We start from the raw sequence: 18,844 nt of genomic DNA, 5'->3' as shown, positions 1-18,844 counted from the left end.
CCTTTTTTGTTTTTCTGCTGGAGGTCACTTTACAGCTCATTAAAATTCAGACATAATTAAACACTTCCAGACCATAAATTGTCTGTTTGTTATCCTGGACCTACAAGTTAACAAATCCTACAATGTAACTCTCATTTCCTCCAGAGTTCCAACTAAAATAAGAGTCAAGCTGGCACTTTTTCTATCTGGATCTTTGAAAGTCAGAAAAGGAAAAGGAAACAAGGACTTTGTTTTTGTCAATGACTAACAGATGCCTCGATTGAAGGGTGGGTTTACTTGGCCACAACAGCTACTGGGAAAGCAACAACTTCTGCCAGCAAACACTTCCTTTGCTTCCAGTGGCTGAAGTGCAGACCTCTGATGCAAAGCCTAGCCAGGGCCATACAAAAAACAAATTGATATTTCCTCCTTTATTTCTCTGCTCTCTGTGTTTATTTGCACCCCTCCTACTGCACTTCTCCCCATGGCTGACCTTAGCTCCAGATGTGAAGATCTCTTGCCCTTGGGAAAGCAGATGATCCAGGAGCTTTTGTACAAGCTCTGGTTTTGGAGATGCATGCAAGGGATTCTCCCCTTGCACAGACTACGAAAGAAGAAAGATGATCCTCCCCTCAGCCAGCAGGCAGCTCTGAAGCTGAAATTACAGTCACAGTGCCCTTGTTTCACAGCAGTTTCAAATATAAACCTGACTATTGCTGCTGCTCTTATGTGGCTTTCTCCTGCTTTCAAAAATGTTTAAAACTGCGTGAGGTCCAACTTATTTGAAATAAAATTGCACATATAAACCTTCCTTTTCAACTTCTTCATCTGATTCATGTAACCAAAAAATTCACCATCACCAGATGAAGTTTTTCCAGACCTCTTTCACTGGCAGAAAACAAGAGCAGTGCCTGCTGTGCTTACTTGCTTTTTCTTCAGTTTCAGGATTTGCTGTTCCACTTTTGCAATTTCGCGATCTACGCGGTCCATGCTCTGTATCAGTTCTTCCTTTGACAGCTTGGAAGGTGAAGCATTTTGGTCCTCCCCACAAGGCTGACCAGAAATTGGAGAAGATGGTCCCTCATGCTTTCCTCCAAAAGCTGGGTCCTTCCATGGGGACAGCAGATGGTGGGGAGATAGAGAGGAAATCAGTCATAACTTGGGAATGAGTGCTCAGTAACCAAACACCCAGGAATTAACAACAATTTCCAGTTGTCCATATCTCTGTTGAGAAGTCAATTAAAGTTTTCATAATGCTCTAAATCTTTTATGATACTGCAATTTCAAAATTTTTGAATTTTTTTAAAAAAACGCCATACTGCAATATTTACCTTGAAAGCAAAATAAGACCCAAACATCTTCCTTTTAAAATACATCTTCATAAATGTAAACAGTAACTTTTATTTTTAAAGGGAGGGTTACTTGAGAGCCACTCCTCAATACTCTGCACCTATGCTGAGGAGGATATTCTTGAAGATAATCATGACCAGCCTGATAAAGCACATCTGGAGCTAGTTGTGGTTATAAATGTGAAATTCTTTTGCATTTAGCTCTAATAGTCAATATCTAAAATAAAAAATACCCACCCCAAACTAGATTGTCCTACATTTAGCCAAAATGAGACAGTGACAAGTATAATTAGTGTTATGTAAATAAGCAGATTCATTTCAAATGCTTAGAAGGGAAAAGAGGGTGGAAGGAAGTACTCTGACTATTCAGTCCCAATGTTAATTACGGGAAAAAATGGACTTGCGTGGATTTGCAGCTGAAAAGCAGAACTATTTCATGCACTATGCTACAATCATTTTACAACTGAGGTTTGAGTGACTTAAGAGAGTAGTGGCACCTCAGAATTCCAGTCTATTTACTGTGTTTGAGTCAGACTGTGTAAGACAGTAACACTGACTCATGATCACAGCTTCTGATAATGTGTAAATTTCTGGGATTATAGAAAAAACCTAAACAAACAAAATAAATTACCTAACAGAAAAAATCCAATTAGCTCACTGCAACACAGAAAGTTAGACCTTCAACACTGTAACAGCAAATGGCTTTACCTTCTTAATATCTGCAGACCTCAACCCTTCCTGCAGAGGATGCACTAAAGGCAAGACAGTGGCTGCACTGACACGCTGGAAATGGGAATCAGACACTTGCTCAAGACGTGGTCGCTTCGATTCCAGTGAATCATGATCCGTCTGAGATGGACCTGGATGGAACTGCTGCTCATATCCAGTTCTCCTTTCCTGAGGCCTACACAGAAGAGATTAACTGTTAAAATATACATTTTTGATATGAGAAGAATCTTCAATGATTTTTACTTTTAAAGGAGATATCATTTGGTGAAGCTCCTTCTAAACAGTAAGGCAGATAGATGTTTTTAAATATAATACTTCAAAAATACAACAGTTAAAATCCATTGGAAAAGAGAAAGTGAACTTGAATCTCAAATTAAAGGTACTCCTGTCATTACACAACCTTAAAGAAACTCAGCTCTGCTACAAGAATATTGTTCAAATCAAAGCTCTGATTAAAATTATAAACACACCAAAAATCCATGAGAAAAACACAGTACAATATTTCACTGAAGATGGCCACAACAGCTCCATTATTGAATTTTTGCAGCCAAATAATTTTTAAATATACACAGAACACTTGAGATGAGCCATGAGCCTGTTTGGAATTTGATCTCTACTAAAATGCTACTCTGTGACAGAAGCAGTCATTGATTCAATCCATGAGTCATTTAAAGACTCCTCCTCAGAAAAATGCTCAACAGTTATCACTTGCTGCTCCCAGTGCAGTGTGCAGGATGTCCATAAAAGACCCTCATATGCTTCAACATCTTCCTATGAAGTGCCACTGAAGAGATGACAGCAGCAGTTTCCTGCAGTTTTCCAGAACTACCAAATAAGCTTTTACAAATTTACAGTCTTGGTAGGGGGAGGGTGTGATTTATTACTGCTATAAATTCAATTTTGAGAACTCTAAAAGCTGCTGTGATTCTCAGCATTAAAACAGAGCCTTACTGACATTTTGCTGACACGAGATGAAGGCAATATGGAAGGCCCAGATTTCACTATCATCAAGTTATTTCTGGGAATATCCTAATGAGATTTTAAGCCAGACCAGTATTTACATAACATTCATCATGGGTATTTGTTCAGATCCAGATCGGTCAGTTACAGCCAAAATAAACCTCCAGCAGTAATCCTGCATATAAAGTTGCTCCTAGCAGATATACTCACTAAGAGTCCAAGGCAAAAGAAGATTTTTACAAGCAGTAAGTGCAAGAAAAGCAGAGGTTGTTACAGGCACTAACACTTACTTACGACTGTACACCAACGGCCTTACACACTAAATAATTGAGTGCATAAATCATATTATAATCTCTTCCCTAAAGAGAAGCATGTTCCTGCTAATTTACTACAATCCAGTTAATATTATTCTGATCTGTAGTGGGATTTTAATCTCTGAATTTGATGTTCAGAGAGCATTCAGAGCTCTTCAAATGGATGCTTGACATTGTCTGAAAACCTTCTTGAACCAACCAGCAGTACAGCAACAATGATGTACATTGATCATCCCTCAACATCCCCCATTTTATGGGAAGGAAGAGATTGTCAAACTGAAAGCAAACCCCAACATCTGATTCCCTGCTGCTGTCCACTCTGCCTGTCCTCAGGTAACCCCAGGGCAGCTGCAGGCAGGAGATTGGTGCTCCCACCCTTCCCAGTCACCTCCTCACCTGTCAGAGCCTGGGTGGAACTCGGAGAGCAGCGAGGGCCTGCGCCGGAGCTGCTGCTGCTGCTGCTGCTGCTGCAGGAGCTGCGTGGCCTGGCTGACCTCCAGGTGGGACGAGCGATAGTCGGGAACAGCGAAGTCCTGAGGGGAACACCTCTCGTGTTAACAGGAACAAAAGCATGCAGTGACCATGATCATTTCCAAAGATATTAAATAAAGAGTAACACCAGATCGAGAAAGTCTTATTCCAGCTCAAAAAATGTTTGCAAATGGCAGTTCTGAGATTTAAATAAACTTTAAAGAGACTAAATATTTATACTAGGGATTCCACCTAATTTATTAACAACTTCTAACAAAACACAGATGAGTCAGCAGCAAGCAGATGAAGAGCCTTTAAAAATAGCCTTTAAAATCAGTCTTGCACATCCAACTGCAAAGGGCTAAAATGAGAGCAACCTTGAGGCAATTTCTTTTGTTACCACCTCAAGACATTTTTATATCAGACATTATTAATCAGGACTAAGAGTCCTCACAAAAAATGCATCTGCCAATTACTACAATTTACAATCAAAGTTCAGTATAAGATTATTTATTTGTATTTTTGTGTGATCAACTACTTGCTTTTAAAAATTATATGCAGCTGGCACTAACTGAAGAGAAGCTTTACAAGACATGTAATAGATCATTACCCATGAGATTCAGTTTTCATAAATTATCTAAAAATAAACACAGAGCAAGCCAAAAATCTTCAGTTTTTTCAATCTCCTTTTGCTAACACAGAAGTAGAAGAAAGTATCATCCAAAGTATATCCAAAGTATCTGCAGCAGCAGGAGAATGTCATGAAAATAAGGGAAACCTGAACTGTTGTAAAGCCAACAGCTGGCCCTCCACAGCACAGAGCACAGGATAGCAGAATAAAAGCTTGGCAGAAATGAGCAAGTTGGATATCCTTAGAAACTCTTTATTCCCATTCTGGCCAGCAGAACTCAGCTGGCAGCACTGGTACAGCTGCTTCAGAAAAAAAAAATCAGTGTAATACAAATTTTTACACAGAATTTTGACAAGTACCACATTTAACTTACAGAGATTCCAGCCCAATACTGCAACAGAAGTTTAGGAACACAACCCCTAATGAATTTATTCAAACCATGAGAAATCAATGATAAAACCAGGACGTTTATATTAATAAAGGGCAAGGAGGGGAGAATAAAACAGAAGAAGCCCCCCCACAAGTATTTAACTAAGCAGACTGGCAGCAGCTCTCCCAACAGGGCACATGGATGTGTTTTCAAATAGGAACGAGTTGTGTTATCTTAGTTTAAGAACCAGAATGAACCCCTTTTTGGCAGGGCAAAGCCTTGGAGTGCAGCCTGGCTGCAGCCCAGGCTCGGGGTGTCCCTTACCTGCTGGTGGCGGGTGCTGGGGAAGGTGTACTGCACAGAGTGGGGCGGGTACCGGCTCTGCTCCGTGCTGAAAGCTCCTTGGTTCGGAGGGTAGCCTGAACTTGACATTATCAGGGAAGGAGTCTCCACAAAGCTGTGAGATCAAGACCAGCAAGCAATCATGTTTCTAGGAAACCGCCTAAAGGGAAAAAGATCGCTGATAAGCACTGAAGTACCAGATGTACTCACAATACATTACAGCCATAGTCACCTAAGCAAAACAACCATTACCCGTAAAAGCTTTTTCCTGATGTATTTATTTAATAGGTTACTCCAGTCGGAAACATGTTAACGGGTCTTAAATGGGCTCAAAATGAGACGTGTCAGCATTGTCTACACAAAGATTTGAGGATTATATTGTGGGAATACATCCTTTTACCAGTTGACTTAGAATTCGATAAGAAAAGTAGGTCACTTTAAATAAATTTTAAAGAGGTTATAAGTCTAGAGCTGGATTCTGCATTTACATTACATTTCCTTAGCACACATGAAGTTCACTTTTGTTTCTTCTACAAAGTTTTTGAATTCCATGAACTGTTGGTGACTTTCAGATCCAGGTAGTCTTAGGGCTGCTCTTAGTGTCACCTACAGTTCACTAAATCCCAGTGCATTAGTCAGGCCCTGAATGCCATCACCATCCACCAGCAGCTTAACTCAAGCATTCAGTAAAAAAGACACTCACAAAGCAGAAAACCAGCTCTGCTTCAAATGCCAGCATAGTTTGGCTCCTACAGGATGCCAGAAACTGAATATACTACAAAGCCTTGAAACAATCCTGCTTAGCTGACAATCAATGGCTACTTTGCCTGCACTGCATTTTCCAGCTGCAGATGGAGAGCAAATGCTGAACTGCAAACTGATTGGGGAAAGATTTTAAATACTGCAGAAATCCAGACAAGTTCCCTAGCAAAGTCTGAGCATGCCTGAGGCTGGGTATATAGTTCCAGCTGCTAAAGATCTAAATAAACTGATCCAACCCTGCTCCCTCATGAGTTTTGAGGGGGTAAATTATGGCTCTAAGCAAAAAAGTGGGACAAATATATTTTTAATAGAAAATATTTTTCTCTGATAGCTCAATAGATGTAATCTCAAGAGCCTGTGTATTAAATCCAGAATTCTATCAGATGTGGAGCAAATTCTCAACCTGTTGCCCAGAGCCCAGCAGACACATCAGACCTAATAAACAGTTGATCTCTGCCTCAATAGCTACATTTCACAGGACATTAATCCACAGCATTTCACAGACATCACCTATAAAGTTATCCTTCTGAACTGCATTTTCCATTATCAGTCAATAGACAAAACCAGCTCAGCAAAAAGCAAGCTATACAAACAGATCTTAAAGTATATCTGACATATTTTATCATTTCTGTTCTGGTCAGGGGATTTTTCCTCTTTAACTCTCCATCAAACAAGGTTTTACATGTTGGACTACCAAAATAATGAGACAAATTCGCATTTACCTCTTAAACCTGATTTTCAGCTATAAAAAAATCAAAGAAAAAGACAACAGTTTCTCTTTCAAAGCAACACTACAGATCACTAGTAGTGTGCTTTATAGTAGCTATACATCCATTATAGTACCTATAATTCATATCCAAGTGACAAGCTGTAAGAGAATGCTTCAACATTAACATTTACTATACCTCATCATTCACACTGCATTCACTGGAGTACAGCTTTACCTACTATGTGATGGTCTAATGGCTCTGAGTCATCTGATTTCCATTTAATCAAGGCACAGTGTCACAAAGCCAGCAGGTTGTGAGAGCAGAGAGCTGTCCCCTGAGCACTCCACAGTACCCCTAAACCCCAGTCCCAGCCAAAAGAAAACCTCTGATTTTCCTTTCTTATGTGGACTTTCACAGGAATAAAAGCTCTGGCACATAGCTGCCAGTTCCATCCAATGTTTGCTGATGGGATAACTCCTCTCATCACAGGCTGGGGCATAGCCATATAAATTAACTGGCTCCATGGCATAAAGATGCTCAAACACTTTTAGGTTATGGAAATACAAATCTCAGTTTGAAGAATTGCTGATGCCCCAAGCTGTGCTCCCTCAGCAGCTTCATGTGCAGACATCTGAAGAATCTGGGGATGCAGAGGGGATCAGGAGAGCAACCACTTGAAAATCACACACAAATACAGGCCAACCATTGCATGATTCAAGGTCCTTCCCAGTTTCTCTCTGCCAAGCTACATCTGCTCCTTATTCCCACAATATTCAGTCAAACCCACAAGTTGATCATTAACCCAGGTGCTGGAAAGTTCAACCACGCTCACTTTCTATGATGCTATAAAAGCCACTTCTCCAGTCACTAGAATTTCAGTGGACACAGTGTTAGGCTGGTGTTCATCATGAAATCTTCCAAAAACAACTGCAGTGAGAGGGCCTGGCCATCTCTCCAGATTCTGCACTGGACATGGAAAGATGAGAGAGAGGGCATGGAGTACAAGAATTAGCATCCTGCACCCATGCAAAAATGTCAACCTAAACCCCCTGATAACTACAGGTTTTGCATAATAAATAGGACAATATTGAATCTGATTACTTTCTTATTGAAAACTACAAGTGTGATCATGTTCATAGTGGCATTCTTTTTAAAGGGGAATAAATGAAAGTTCCAGCAGAGGAAAGCAACAAGGAGCATTAGAGATTACAATAGTGGTAAATATGAGAGGTGAGAAGCACAGAGAGGAAAAAAAAGAAAACATAAAGTTATCAGAGGTGGGGGACCATTCTTCCTCCTCCCTGAGGGAACTGGCAAAACAGCAGAAGAGATAAGGGGGTAACAGTAGAGGAAAACATGTGGTCACATATTGGCAATTACAAGGTGGGGAGGGAACTGAAGGATGAGGATCCTGTGTGGGATCTCATTTCTTTCGAGATAAAATGAACCCAGCAGTACCAACACGTAAAATGAAGTACAATATTCCTTCCCTCCTTTTCCTGTTAGACACATCCACATGCCTGCACACTCTCCTGATCTGACCCCTCTACGTGCCCTGCAGAGCCCCTAATCTCCCAGGCTCCTACAGCATAAACTTGTTTACCCTCTCTGCTGGGAGTGGGGAGGATTTTTTCCCAATTTTTGCCAGTAGAATTACCACCAATGTTCTGCTCGTTCCTCCCTGTCTGCAGTTGTGGATGGAGGTGCTTGACTTCAATTTCTCTGCAGGCAACCTTACGACCTGTCAGCCAAAAGCATCTGCCTCCTTCTCTTCAGCATCTGCTCACACATTTGCAGCAGACACAGATTATTCTTCATCAATCCAGTTCCTGGGCAGCGAGGGCAGTGCCAGCTTCCTGCTGTAACCTCTCCAATTTCCATACATCCAGATTATGTTTAAATACAGCCATCCTTTTGCATAAAACTGTAACTGTGTGTGCAGACTGTAAACAACCTCATCCGGGCTTTCCTCCCTGCTGTATCCTTTCATTAGTCATGACAAACCTCCTCTTGCTCTACCCAAAGCCAACCAGAATCCTCCTGGAAAGTTCCTCACTATTTATTAACTCTCTCTGCCCCTCTGATTCTTGCACTGCTTCCCTCTTCCCTGCCAGAACAGAGGCTGCTCATTTTCATTTTCAGCACCCCTGATAAATTGCAACACCAGAAATCAGCTTCCAACCCTGCTCAATGACAGCAAGATTCTATTTTTCAGACAAGCATTTTTGTACCTTTTCATATTATTCTGCAAATTTCAGAGGTTAAACATATAAACGTTTAACAGAGCTGTTACAGAGTTTGGAATTCTGCCTCATGTCTCACAAAGATAAAGTTAGGTCATGAATACTTTCACACAGCTGCCAACCAGGCTGGCAAATTGTCTGTCTCATCAAATATTGACAATAAGAAGGGGAAGAAAGACACATTTCTTGTTTTGCAGTTCAGAAACCAAAAATTGTGCTATGATGTCCCATTTCACTGCCACTCCCAGACTTTATAGCAAAACAGGAAACCCAGTAGCATCAAATGGATAATATTAAACAAGAAATTAAAATTACAAGACACATAGGAGCAAAGAATCAAAAAAGAAGCAGTTAAGTGAAGATACCCAGGGGAGAAAAAGCAATGACAAGAGTAATGGATTCAGGAACAGTGAAGAGATACTTGGCCTTGTGTTCATTTGAGCTTCTTGGGCAAGGAAGTGATTTAACAATGTTTATTTCTAAAGGTATGATGATATTTCTGACTTTGGCCAGCTCAAACTACTGAACAGATCCAGCTGAGAATTCCCTAAAACGCTGCTGTTCACACTTACATTCACCATATGCAGGGAATTTTGAGTAAGTTCAAAATAATTTGGAACTGAAAATTATAATGGCAACAATCACGACGTAATTTCAGCTTGATCTCCAGAACTCAAAATGCTTCAGAAGCAGAAGTACAAACTATCTTCAGCAGACATGTGGGAAAATGAGTCACAGAAAGGTTAAAAAATCTATCAAAGACTCCCCAGGAAATAGTCAAAGTCTGAATCAGAAATAAGACTCGATTCTTGCAGCACTTTGAAGGCCCTGCCTGAGTGAAACAGTTCTTCACTTGGAAAAACACAGCAGGTTAAAAACTGGGACTATTTTTAGCAGGCCAGTTCCTCAAACCCCTTCACTGTGAGGCCACAGACCTGACAGCAGCTGTCCCAGGGCAGGGCAGTCACCTGCTCCACTTGCTGGAATAGCCTGTCTCCAACTCTTACCTTCATGGACAAAAGACCAGTCTCATGGGTAAACTCAGTTTTCCTTCAGCTGTCCAAAACAAGCTGACATTTCTGCATTTTGAGTAATTTTTGTGCCATCTTGAAGTGCTTAACCAACATTTGCTAATTAAATTTCACATCCTTTTGGGAATTTTCCTCATCATGTTTTTGAGCAAACTAAGTGTGATATAAAGAGTGCAAAGAATGAGATTACATTCTAACCCGAGTTGGGGGATTTTGTTTTTAAATCAGCAGCTTTAGTAAATTGAGCTCTGATGTAACTAACCCATGGCAGAGTAAGGGAGACTCTGCCTTGCACAGGGGATCTACAATGAATCACAAAATTAATTCAGGGATATTTATTCAAAGTTTACTCTGGCAAAAAAATGAAGCGTGAAGGGAGTGTTTCAGCAGTTGGTTTGAAAGGCTTTGTCCAAGGTATGACAACAATACTTGTGAATAATTATTTCTGTGATTTCATTTCATAAAAAGGTAATGAAACTACCTCATGGAAAAACCCAAAATCAGGCTGTATTTATGGACCAGTCTATTAAATCACACTGAGCAGACTTCATGAATTACAGACTCTTCAAGACACGATGCTTCAAATGGCAGAAAACAAATCAAAATTGCAAGTCAAGAGTCACACAAGCAAAACCCTTCAGAGTATTGCTAGCTTTGCAAACCAAATCTTCCCAATAGTTTTTGTTTTACCAGGTAATCATTAACCTATTCAGACACCCAAACAAAAATATCAACTTTGCATCCTGGGGCTATGCCATACACCAGAAAACATTGATATGCCCATTCAAGACAGATTGCTAAAAATAGCTCAATGGGTCAAATTCCATATAAAAAGTTATTTATTTGAATTACTGGACAGAGTACAAGGCTGAGTATCATCTCCCATCTGAAATCCCTGTGCTCAGAACATTACCAGCAGGGCTGCAAGCTCACACTGACTTAACAGTCTAGAAAGTGCTCCCTAAAAAATCACCAAACACTTCCAGAGCACACATCAGTCCTTCAGTCACTCCTCAGTGTCCACTCATCAGCAAAATCAAATGACATTTATTCAGATGGCAAAACATGATGGGATGGGAGCTACAAGACCAGTAGATAGGACAATCCTCAAAGATAGAAATGTTTTCATTCAAGAACCTACCAGAAGGTTGATGCCTGAGCAGATTTAAGATAATTCTATGCTTTAAAATGGAAGGACCTGTATTCCAGCTACAATGGAATGCAATTCCAAGCTTATAGATGAGATGTACTGCAAAGTATGAAAATCTGCTGGGTATACCCACCAAAAGATGAAAAATTCTTTGTGTGCTACAAGCAAAAATAATTGTCCAAAGGCCAAAAATAAAATTAAAGTCAACTTGAGTAATGGTCATTTAAATATGCCCCAGAGTACTGTGCTTCCCATTTCTGCAGAACACAATCATCCTCAACGCTCAGGGCCTCTTCCACACTTTTTCTAATCTTTCTTTCACTCTTTTTTCACTCAGTTTTATGCTGCAGAATACTCAAAAGCTTGTAGTGAAAGCACAAGGACATATGCTATTGGAATGAACAGAAACAATGAATGTATTTTCTCCAAGTTGAGAACAACTCACTGCTGAATTTTCCAAGACAATTCCACATGTGCAAATGCCTTTTCTTCTTCTGTGACAGACAGAACCATAAATTCCCAAATACACCATAAATTCTAAAGAACTTTAATCTCATTCAGTTGCACTCCCTCTACTGATGAAGTTATTGATGGAAAAATCCCTATTCATATCCCTGCTAGAAATATAGTAAAAAAGTTACATCTTTAAGGCTGTGTTTTACTACCAACACTGAACAACATTCTCTTCATTCATTATTATCATATAAATCAAGCAACAGGAGTATTTGAAAAATAGATGCTAAGAAAAGCCCAAACATCTGAATTCAACCTTTTTCACATCCTGAAATTTCTGTTAATGTACAATATAATCTTATTTCTGAGCTTCCAAAGCTCTGCAGTGCCTGACATATTCTCCATGACACATGGTAAACTTTAATTTAGCCAATTACAGACGTGACACAAGTTAAGGAGCATTACAGCTGTCAATTCAAAATGTCACATTGACTCTATACTAGGAAGACTTTCCCATCTCCATCAAGGGAGACAAAAAATTAAAATAGGTTTTTATACTCCATATTTTAATAGGAAAATATTTCCCATTCACTAGTAACCAGCTGCTTGAAGTACTTCAAGTAATAGGTTTTGGAGCACTAAATACTAAGTAAGTTTTTAAGAGTTATTCAAAGCAATTTTTTGTGTGCTATAAGCAAAAGAAAAAAAAAATTGTTCAAAGGTTCAAAGATGAAAATTGGTTGCATCCTTACACATGTAATTTATATCCAAACTCTTGCCAAATCTCAGGATCACATTGTTATACTTCATCTTTAAATAACAGTTTCTTTCTCTCTTTCTCCTGCTACAAATACAAATAGAATTTCTGCTCTACCAAAATGGGGTTGATCAAATTCAGCTGACAAGATACTCTTCTCCTGGAAATTCTATTTTAATCCCTCCTGTAATTTATGATCTCAAAGAAAAGTTGCTAATACATGATTTCAGGGCCCAGGCCATACACAACTTTGCTGCATTATAGGGGGGAAATACAGGAAAAACTAAGATCACATCAATATCTTTGGAAGTTTCTGACAATTATCCACTTGCCTACCAAAAAATAAAATAAATATAGAGGGATGCTGAGCACGTCCACTTCCAATCAAAGACCAGATCTACAGCATCCACTCAGCAGTTACCACGTAACACCCTGGGATACAGAGAATCCCTGAGGGAGGAAGTTCTGGATTTTCCTGGAGGAACAGCTCTTACACCCTGGCACGGAGCTTATTCAGATCTCCTCTGCCAAGGAGGGTCACAATAAAACCAAAACCAGTCAAAAGAGGTAGGAGGAAGCCCTCCCTTCAGAAATGGAAATTAAGGATGTAGACATTTCCTTGACTAAAAATACCACAGAGCAATGACTTAAAACTGAGAAGGGTACAAACATTACAGGGTTTTCTTGTTTTAAAAGTATGTCATGGAAACAAAGATAGCTGATTTCCTAAAAACATTTTCCAAGGAACACCAGATTCCTGGTTGTCCCAATATGGTAAATAGCACACAGTTAATGCACACCATGAAAAAATTTAATGAGCCAAAGAACCCAAATGTCCAGAAAGACTCACATTCCCAAGAGGAGACAGCTTTTTTCTGAGGTGACACCAGCAGCTCCCAAATCCCAGACATCTTCCTCACCCCTTTTGAAGGGCCCTATCCCTGCCACAGGGTAATTCCAGTGGTTCTCAAACATCAACTGGAGCATTCAGACTTCACCCTGAAAACTGCAGTGTGAAACAGAAACCAGCCCAGGCATCCTCCAGTGCAGCAGGCAAGAGTCCCACGAGATGCTACACAAACCACAGTGGTAAGAACTGCAAAAAACCCTCCTCAGCAACTCATCCTCACTCCCATGTGTCCAACACCTCCCTGAGGTTTGCTCCAATTCACCTCTTTCCTCACATTTCATCTGTGACTTAGAAACAGCCATACCTCAAACTTCATATGCATCACACACTATGCATAAAATATTCTGTCAAAACAACAATTTTTCTTCTCCTTTTTTTGGACTGAAAGTGTAGACAGCTCAAGAACAGCTCCTGCACGTGGATTTACTCCTTCACTGTTAATCCACCTGCAGGTAAAACTGCTTTTGATGTCACCTAACAGCCAAGAAATTCTGTGGTCACAGTTTCCAGGATCTTCCTGTAGTTCACTGATTATCAAAAGTGGATCTGCAGTGAGAGCTTTTAAAAACAGCTTTGGTTTGGGAAAGGAAATATAACTTGACTAGTTCATACTGACTAAATCCACAAACTATGATGGATTGTAAGAAAAAACACTTATAAAGAAAGGGTCAGGGTAAACTAAGTATCAGCCTCATAATTCCCCTTAGCTGACTAAGTTCAGATAAAATCAAGTCTAGATTTTAACTTGAAAGTACAGAAAGGCAAAAATAAATTTTTTAACTGTATCTAAGAACAATGAGTTGGTCCATTCTGATACTCCACAGGAAATGCACCAGGACCTTCTAGAAACAAAGTTTATTGCTACTACATTTATGATTACATGGAAAATACTCTATGTCACAGAAAATGCAACAATATATAAAGATATAACTCCAACTGGGACTTGCAAAACAGCCTCCAAGTCACAGAAAAAGGCAGGGAATGAAAGAGATCTTGAACTATGAGTGGTATAAATAATCCTTTAGATCTTGAGTAACAAAACCCAAAAGCAACCCAGAACTTCAAGGTTCTAGATACGTTTAAGTCTGATCTTAGAGACCACAGAGAAACACCAGCACCTACACAAATAAAGGCCATAATGGAACAAGTAAGTGACATTAATCATGACAGGTTCTGGATATAACATTCCAAGACAGCTAAACCATGAAGTTACAATGATTATATGGGAGAATTCCCACCTTGCAAACACCCCTTCTCTGCAAATCCAGCTTTTCAGATAGAATTAAAAGAGGAGTTGAAAAACATGAACCTGAGGAGACAAATCTCTATAGGGTATACACATTTTTTGACTTAGAGTAATTAATCATTTTGCCCCAAAATACTATTAATGAGGTGAAGAGTTCAGCTGATCTGAAATCATATACCTGCTTCATTTGCTGAGCAGCACTTGAACTTGTCATGAACTTGTGTGTTCACTCTGTAACACTGACAAACAGGACAGGAATCAGTGTGCTCTGCAGCTGATTTATATTCACATTTGTTAGACGTGTTCCCTGAAACGTGAACGCATTTTAATCCCTTCAGGAGAGCATTTGCTCCTCCAGGCAGCCCCGGGCTGTGCCCAGGAAGCCCAGCAGAGGTTTCACTGGAGCTCTGTGCCCCACAGCCAGGGAATGCTCTGGGCTGTTTGCAGCTCCCACAGGACAAGAGCCCTCTGACACGGGGAGGACATAAAAGGGAATTACCCAAATGTCCTTTCCCAGCAGCACGAGGCACGAGCAAGTAAAGCATATTTTACATTTAACATCATCCCTTCTCGTTTATAGGTGTCCTTTTCCTCAACACCTTTGTGACTGTATTTTCATTTTCAGTTTTACCCAAGAGCACGTCCCTCAACATGCACAGAATTTTTAAGTCCTGGCCAACAGTTTGTCCAGGTAATCCATCTGCATGAAACATTAATTTCTACATTTTTTACTGCTGAAAGTTATGAACTATAGGATTTTCAGAGAGGGTTGATGCATCTTTGTACCAAGAGAGTATCTTAAATTTTGCAGTAACCTTTGCAATCCTAAACAGGTGAAGCTGCTGATTTAAAAACTACACAGACCAACATCTTCCTCGAGCCTGAAGGGAAAAAGGAGGTCTGTCAAGACAGTCTGGGAGGGGCAACACTATGGGTGGTTTAGATGTAGAGCTGGGCAAGGACATGGGAATATCTCTTAGGATACTGGGAAGAAGCACAGCTCCAAGGTAGGACTGAGCCCTCTGTCTCACAGCTCCCTGAGCAGAGCCCCAGCAGGCCCAGGCTGTGATTTAACAGAGGGTGGGAGAGCACTGAAGGAGCATGGAAGGGAAATGGAACCTCACAGAGGTTCATTACTAGAGGGAGAATCACTGAAGGAGAGAGACACTGAAATGGAAGATACATTCAGCACTGTCCTGGCTATTTGCATGATTCAGAAGTATCACAAAGTAAATATTTACAGACAGCAGTCCTGCATAGGTCAGAATTTTTATCTGGACCAGTTGCAGTAGGAAGGGAAGGTACCATGTTCAGTTAACAGTCCAGCATTGAAACACTGAATCAGATTTGACTAAAGAACATAAATGACTTGAAGAGCTCAAGCCTGGCATCCAGGAAACGTTTGTTTGCATTATGAAACCACTGTCTGGTTACAGGTCTGTTCTTGAGATTGTTCTGTGCTGCACTGCACCTGCATGAGGAATAGACCCCTTCCAGCTCCAACAATTGTTAAAATCTTCAATGTGAGCCACTACACACACCAGAACTCTAAACAGTATTTTCAATCAGCCAAAACCTTAATTTAAATCATTTTGTACGCTAAAAGCCATAGAGGAATAAAATATTTCATCAGAACTTCTACAGAGAGCTTTAAAAGAGCATAAATTTCTTATTTATAAGAAATATTGTTCTCTACTACAGAATATTTTTTTCAGTTGCTTTCATGCATTTAACAGCAGCTGAAGCAGGGGCAGCTTCCCTTCCCTGTGAGCATCTCTCATTCATGCTACAGCTGAGAAATGAAACAACTCAGAAGATGAAGCCAGAGGAGCACAAGGACTGTGGAAAGGGACTTGAGGGAGGAACTGGAAAGGAGCTTTAGGGTCTGTCTCTACTTCTACCACAGTTTTTGTTCTGTAGATCCTTTTAGATCACAATGGAAAACAGGCCTGCCCTGAAAGAGCAACTAAAACGAGTGGTTGTAGGAGACAAAGAGTATTCAAAACAAAACAGCAGCAGCACAGTGTAGCAAAATGAATATATTCTGATTCTGTGCATGTAATTTCAACCTGGAAAGTTACTTTTAATTGATGGGTGCAATGATTAAGAAGCTAGAGAGAAGGAACACTTGCGGAAGCAAACACTTGTAACATCCTCTCCACATGTTAAAAAACACACATTATAACTCCTAGAAAGAAGATTCCAAAATGCTGTTCTTTCCCATATTTCAGCAACAAGTTTAGGTATTTTAGTGACCAACATTAAACAGTGTATTCCAAACAAATCACCCTGCATATAAATCAGAGAAGACCTCTCTTTCTTCAGCAGCCCATACCATATTACAAAGAAAAGCAATGTAAAGAAAAAATTAACCACGCTTTCACAAAAAAGAGTCACTGCTGTTGGCTTCTTTCCCCTGAACTTTTGAATCCCTGGGCTAAGCACGAAGCTCTTTCATCCCCCAACACAAGACACCACATTTCAGCTAACTAGAAATCCACTTCAAATATTCCAGACTTCCTTTCCAAATGTCAAGGTTGTTTAGTTAATCAGGAATAACAACATTCTGCGGAATAAAATTCCAGTGCAAAACTGCAACAGAGCTGCACGGTCCTTGTGTGCAGTGACATAATTGTGTCCACTTCTTCAGGCACTTACACTGTGCCATCCCACTTACCACCACCAGCTTTTGTTACAGTTGCTCTGGATTTTACCTCTCAAATCATCCTGCCTAGGATAACAATCCCTTTCCAAGCTCAAACAGTTCATAACTATACTGCTGTATGAAAATCAATAAAAGAATACTGCCACAAAAATCAAGACTAGACATCCTCACTGTAGTAAGTTGTCCCAGGTTACATCGATATTTAGAGTCATGAAAAGGTAACAGACTTGTTAAAACCATATCTGTGAAACACAAAGAAGCAGGTTTTGGACACCAGATTGTTCACAAGAAATACTTGCTTACTTGAGCCTGTTTAGCACTGACAATTCATACATCCACCTCAAATCCTGCCTAACTGCAACCAACTTAATACACACAGCTTTTCTAAGTACATAAAAATCAGCAAGCACGAAGTTCTTTACCATCAAGTCAGAATAATTCTAGCAAAAGCCACTTCCATTGTGCCCTGCAGCAGCCCGGAGATGACAGAAGCCGGGGATGTTTACAGGTCCCATATGAATAATTCAGCGTCAGCATCAGCAACAACTCCCCGGCACTGACAGCGAACGCGATGCTCGCCCGGCACGGAGCTGTGGCCGCAGCACATCCTCAGCAACTACCGCGCTCCTGGCCGAGCCTCCAAAGGGACGATTTTGAAGAACTGACCCTCCTTTTATTTTTTTCTTTTTTTTAAACTTGCACTTCTCCTGCCCACAGCGCAAGGATGAGCACCCAGCACGGAGAAGATGCTCTGGGATTTCTGCAAAAACTTCCCAGCGAGGGCCACCCCTGGGTGCCCCGCCATCTCCTCAGCGTCAATGGGGGGAGAGCCCCGCGGGCACCGGGCACCCTCCGCCCCTGATCCGCCAAGCCCCCGCGCCCCCTGCGGCTGCCCCACGGGCACCCCCGGCTCCAGCGCCCTCCCCCCGGAGACCACAGGGCTCCGTCCCCGTGAGGAGGGAGGAGGACGGGATGGCCGGGCCCCCGCCTCTTCCCCCTCCTCCCCCTCCTCCTCCTCACAGCGGAGGCGCTCAGCCCGCTGCCCCCGCGCCGCCCCGCCGGGCTCCCCGCGCTTACCGAGGCGCGGCCCGGGCGGCGGGTGCCGGCGGGTCCCGGCGGGGCTGGGCGGGCGCGGCGTCTCACCTCACCCTCAGCGCCGCCGCCGCCGCCATCTTGCCTCCCCTCCCCCGGCCCCGCGCGCTCCGCCCCCTCCCGCCAGGTCCTGCCAGATACCGAACAAGCCGCGGCGCCGCTGCTCGGTACCTTTCACCGGCTACGGTGGCTCTCAACTTCATCAGGTTGTGCCAATGTGTGTTGAGGCACAAGCTGTAACAGGCTGAGAAGAACCACCGGGGAGCTGGCGGTGGGAGGGTGCGGTGCTATGCCCCTTCCAGGACCGCTGGCCGGTGCGGCGGGGAGGGGCTCCTTCCCCTCCCGCTGAGGGCCGGGGGAGGCGCGGCCGCCATGAGGCGAACGGGGCCGGGCCCGTGAGGGGCTCCCGGGGCTGCGAGCGCCGGACCGGTGTAAAGTGATAATAACCCATAAGGGGCCCGGGCTGCGGCCGTGCCCATCAACGCGGCCTCGGGAGCCCCTCACGGGAGCATCGCCCGGAGCCCGTCCGGTCCCTCAGGGTTCTCCCCGCCCCGTCCGCGGTGCTTCCCGCGCTGCCCCTGAGGTCGGGCCCGTGCCCCAGCGACGAATGACTTCCGAAAAATGTGAGAGAGGTTTAAATCTCGTTAACTGTGTGTTCATTCCTCCCCCGGAATGAGGAG

At 42.0% G+C, this 18,844-nt stretch overlaps 1 protein-coding gene across 5 annotated transcripts in view; it reads right to left on the bottom strand.

Moving 5' to 3' along the window:
- The window catches only part of NCOR1 (nuclear receptor corepressor 1), a 55,658-nt gene extending 36,914 nt beyond the window's left edge, over positions 1 to 18,744 (bottom strand). Inside the window, exons 1-6 of one of the 5 annotated variants that reach the window (XM_085557304.1) lie at positions 18,150 to 18,267; positions 5,128 to 5,305; positions 3,728 to 3,864; positions 2,037 to 2,232; positions 904 to 1,086; positions 473 to 583 (exon numbers count right to left, since the gene is read on the bottom strand). In XM_085557304.1, the coding sequence (XP_085413430.1) occupies positions 473 to 583; positions 904 to 1,086; positions 2,037 to 2,232; positions 3,728 to 3,864; positions 5,128 to 5,235 (735 nt within the window). In that variant the 5' untranslated portion in view covers positions 5,236 to 5,305; positions 18,150 to 18,267. Of the gene's footprint in view, positions 1 to 472; positions 584 to 903; positions 1,087 to 2,036; positions 2,233 to 3,727; positions 3,865 to 5,127; positions 5,306 to 18,149; positions 18,277 to 18,335 lie in introns of those variants that run through there. The other 4 variants (XM_085557303.1, XM_021524934.3, XM_021524936.3 and 1 more) reach the window with 4 other exon arrangements.
- Positions 18,745 to 18,844: the final 100 nt, after the last annotated feature.

Source organism: Lonchura striata, chromosome 19, assembly GCF_050655825.1.
Source record: "Lonchura striata isolate lonStrDom1 chromosome 19, ASM5065582v1, whole genome shotgun sequence".
Lineage (NCBI taxonomy): Eukaryota > Metazoa > Chordata > Aves > Passeriformes > Estrildidae > Lonchura > Lonchura striata.
Note: the sequence above shows the minus strand (reverse complement) of the source record. Positions and strands in the feature narration are given on the sequence as shown.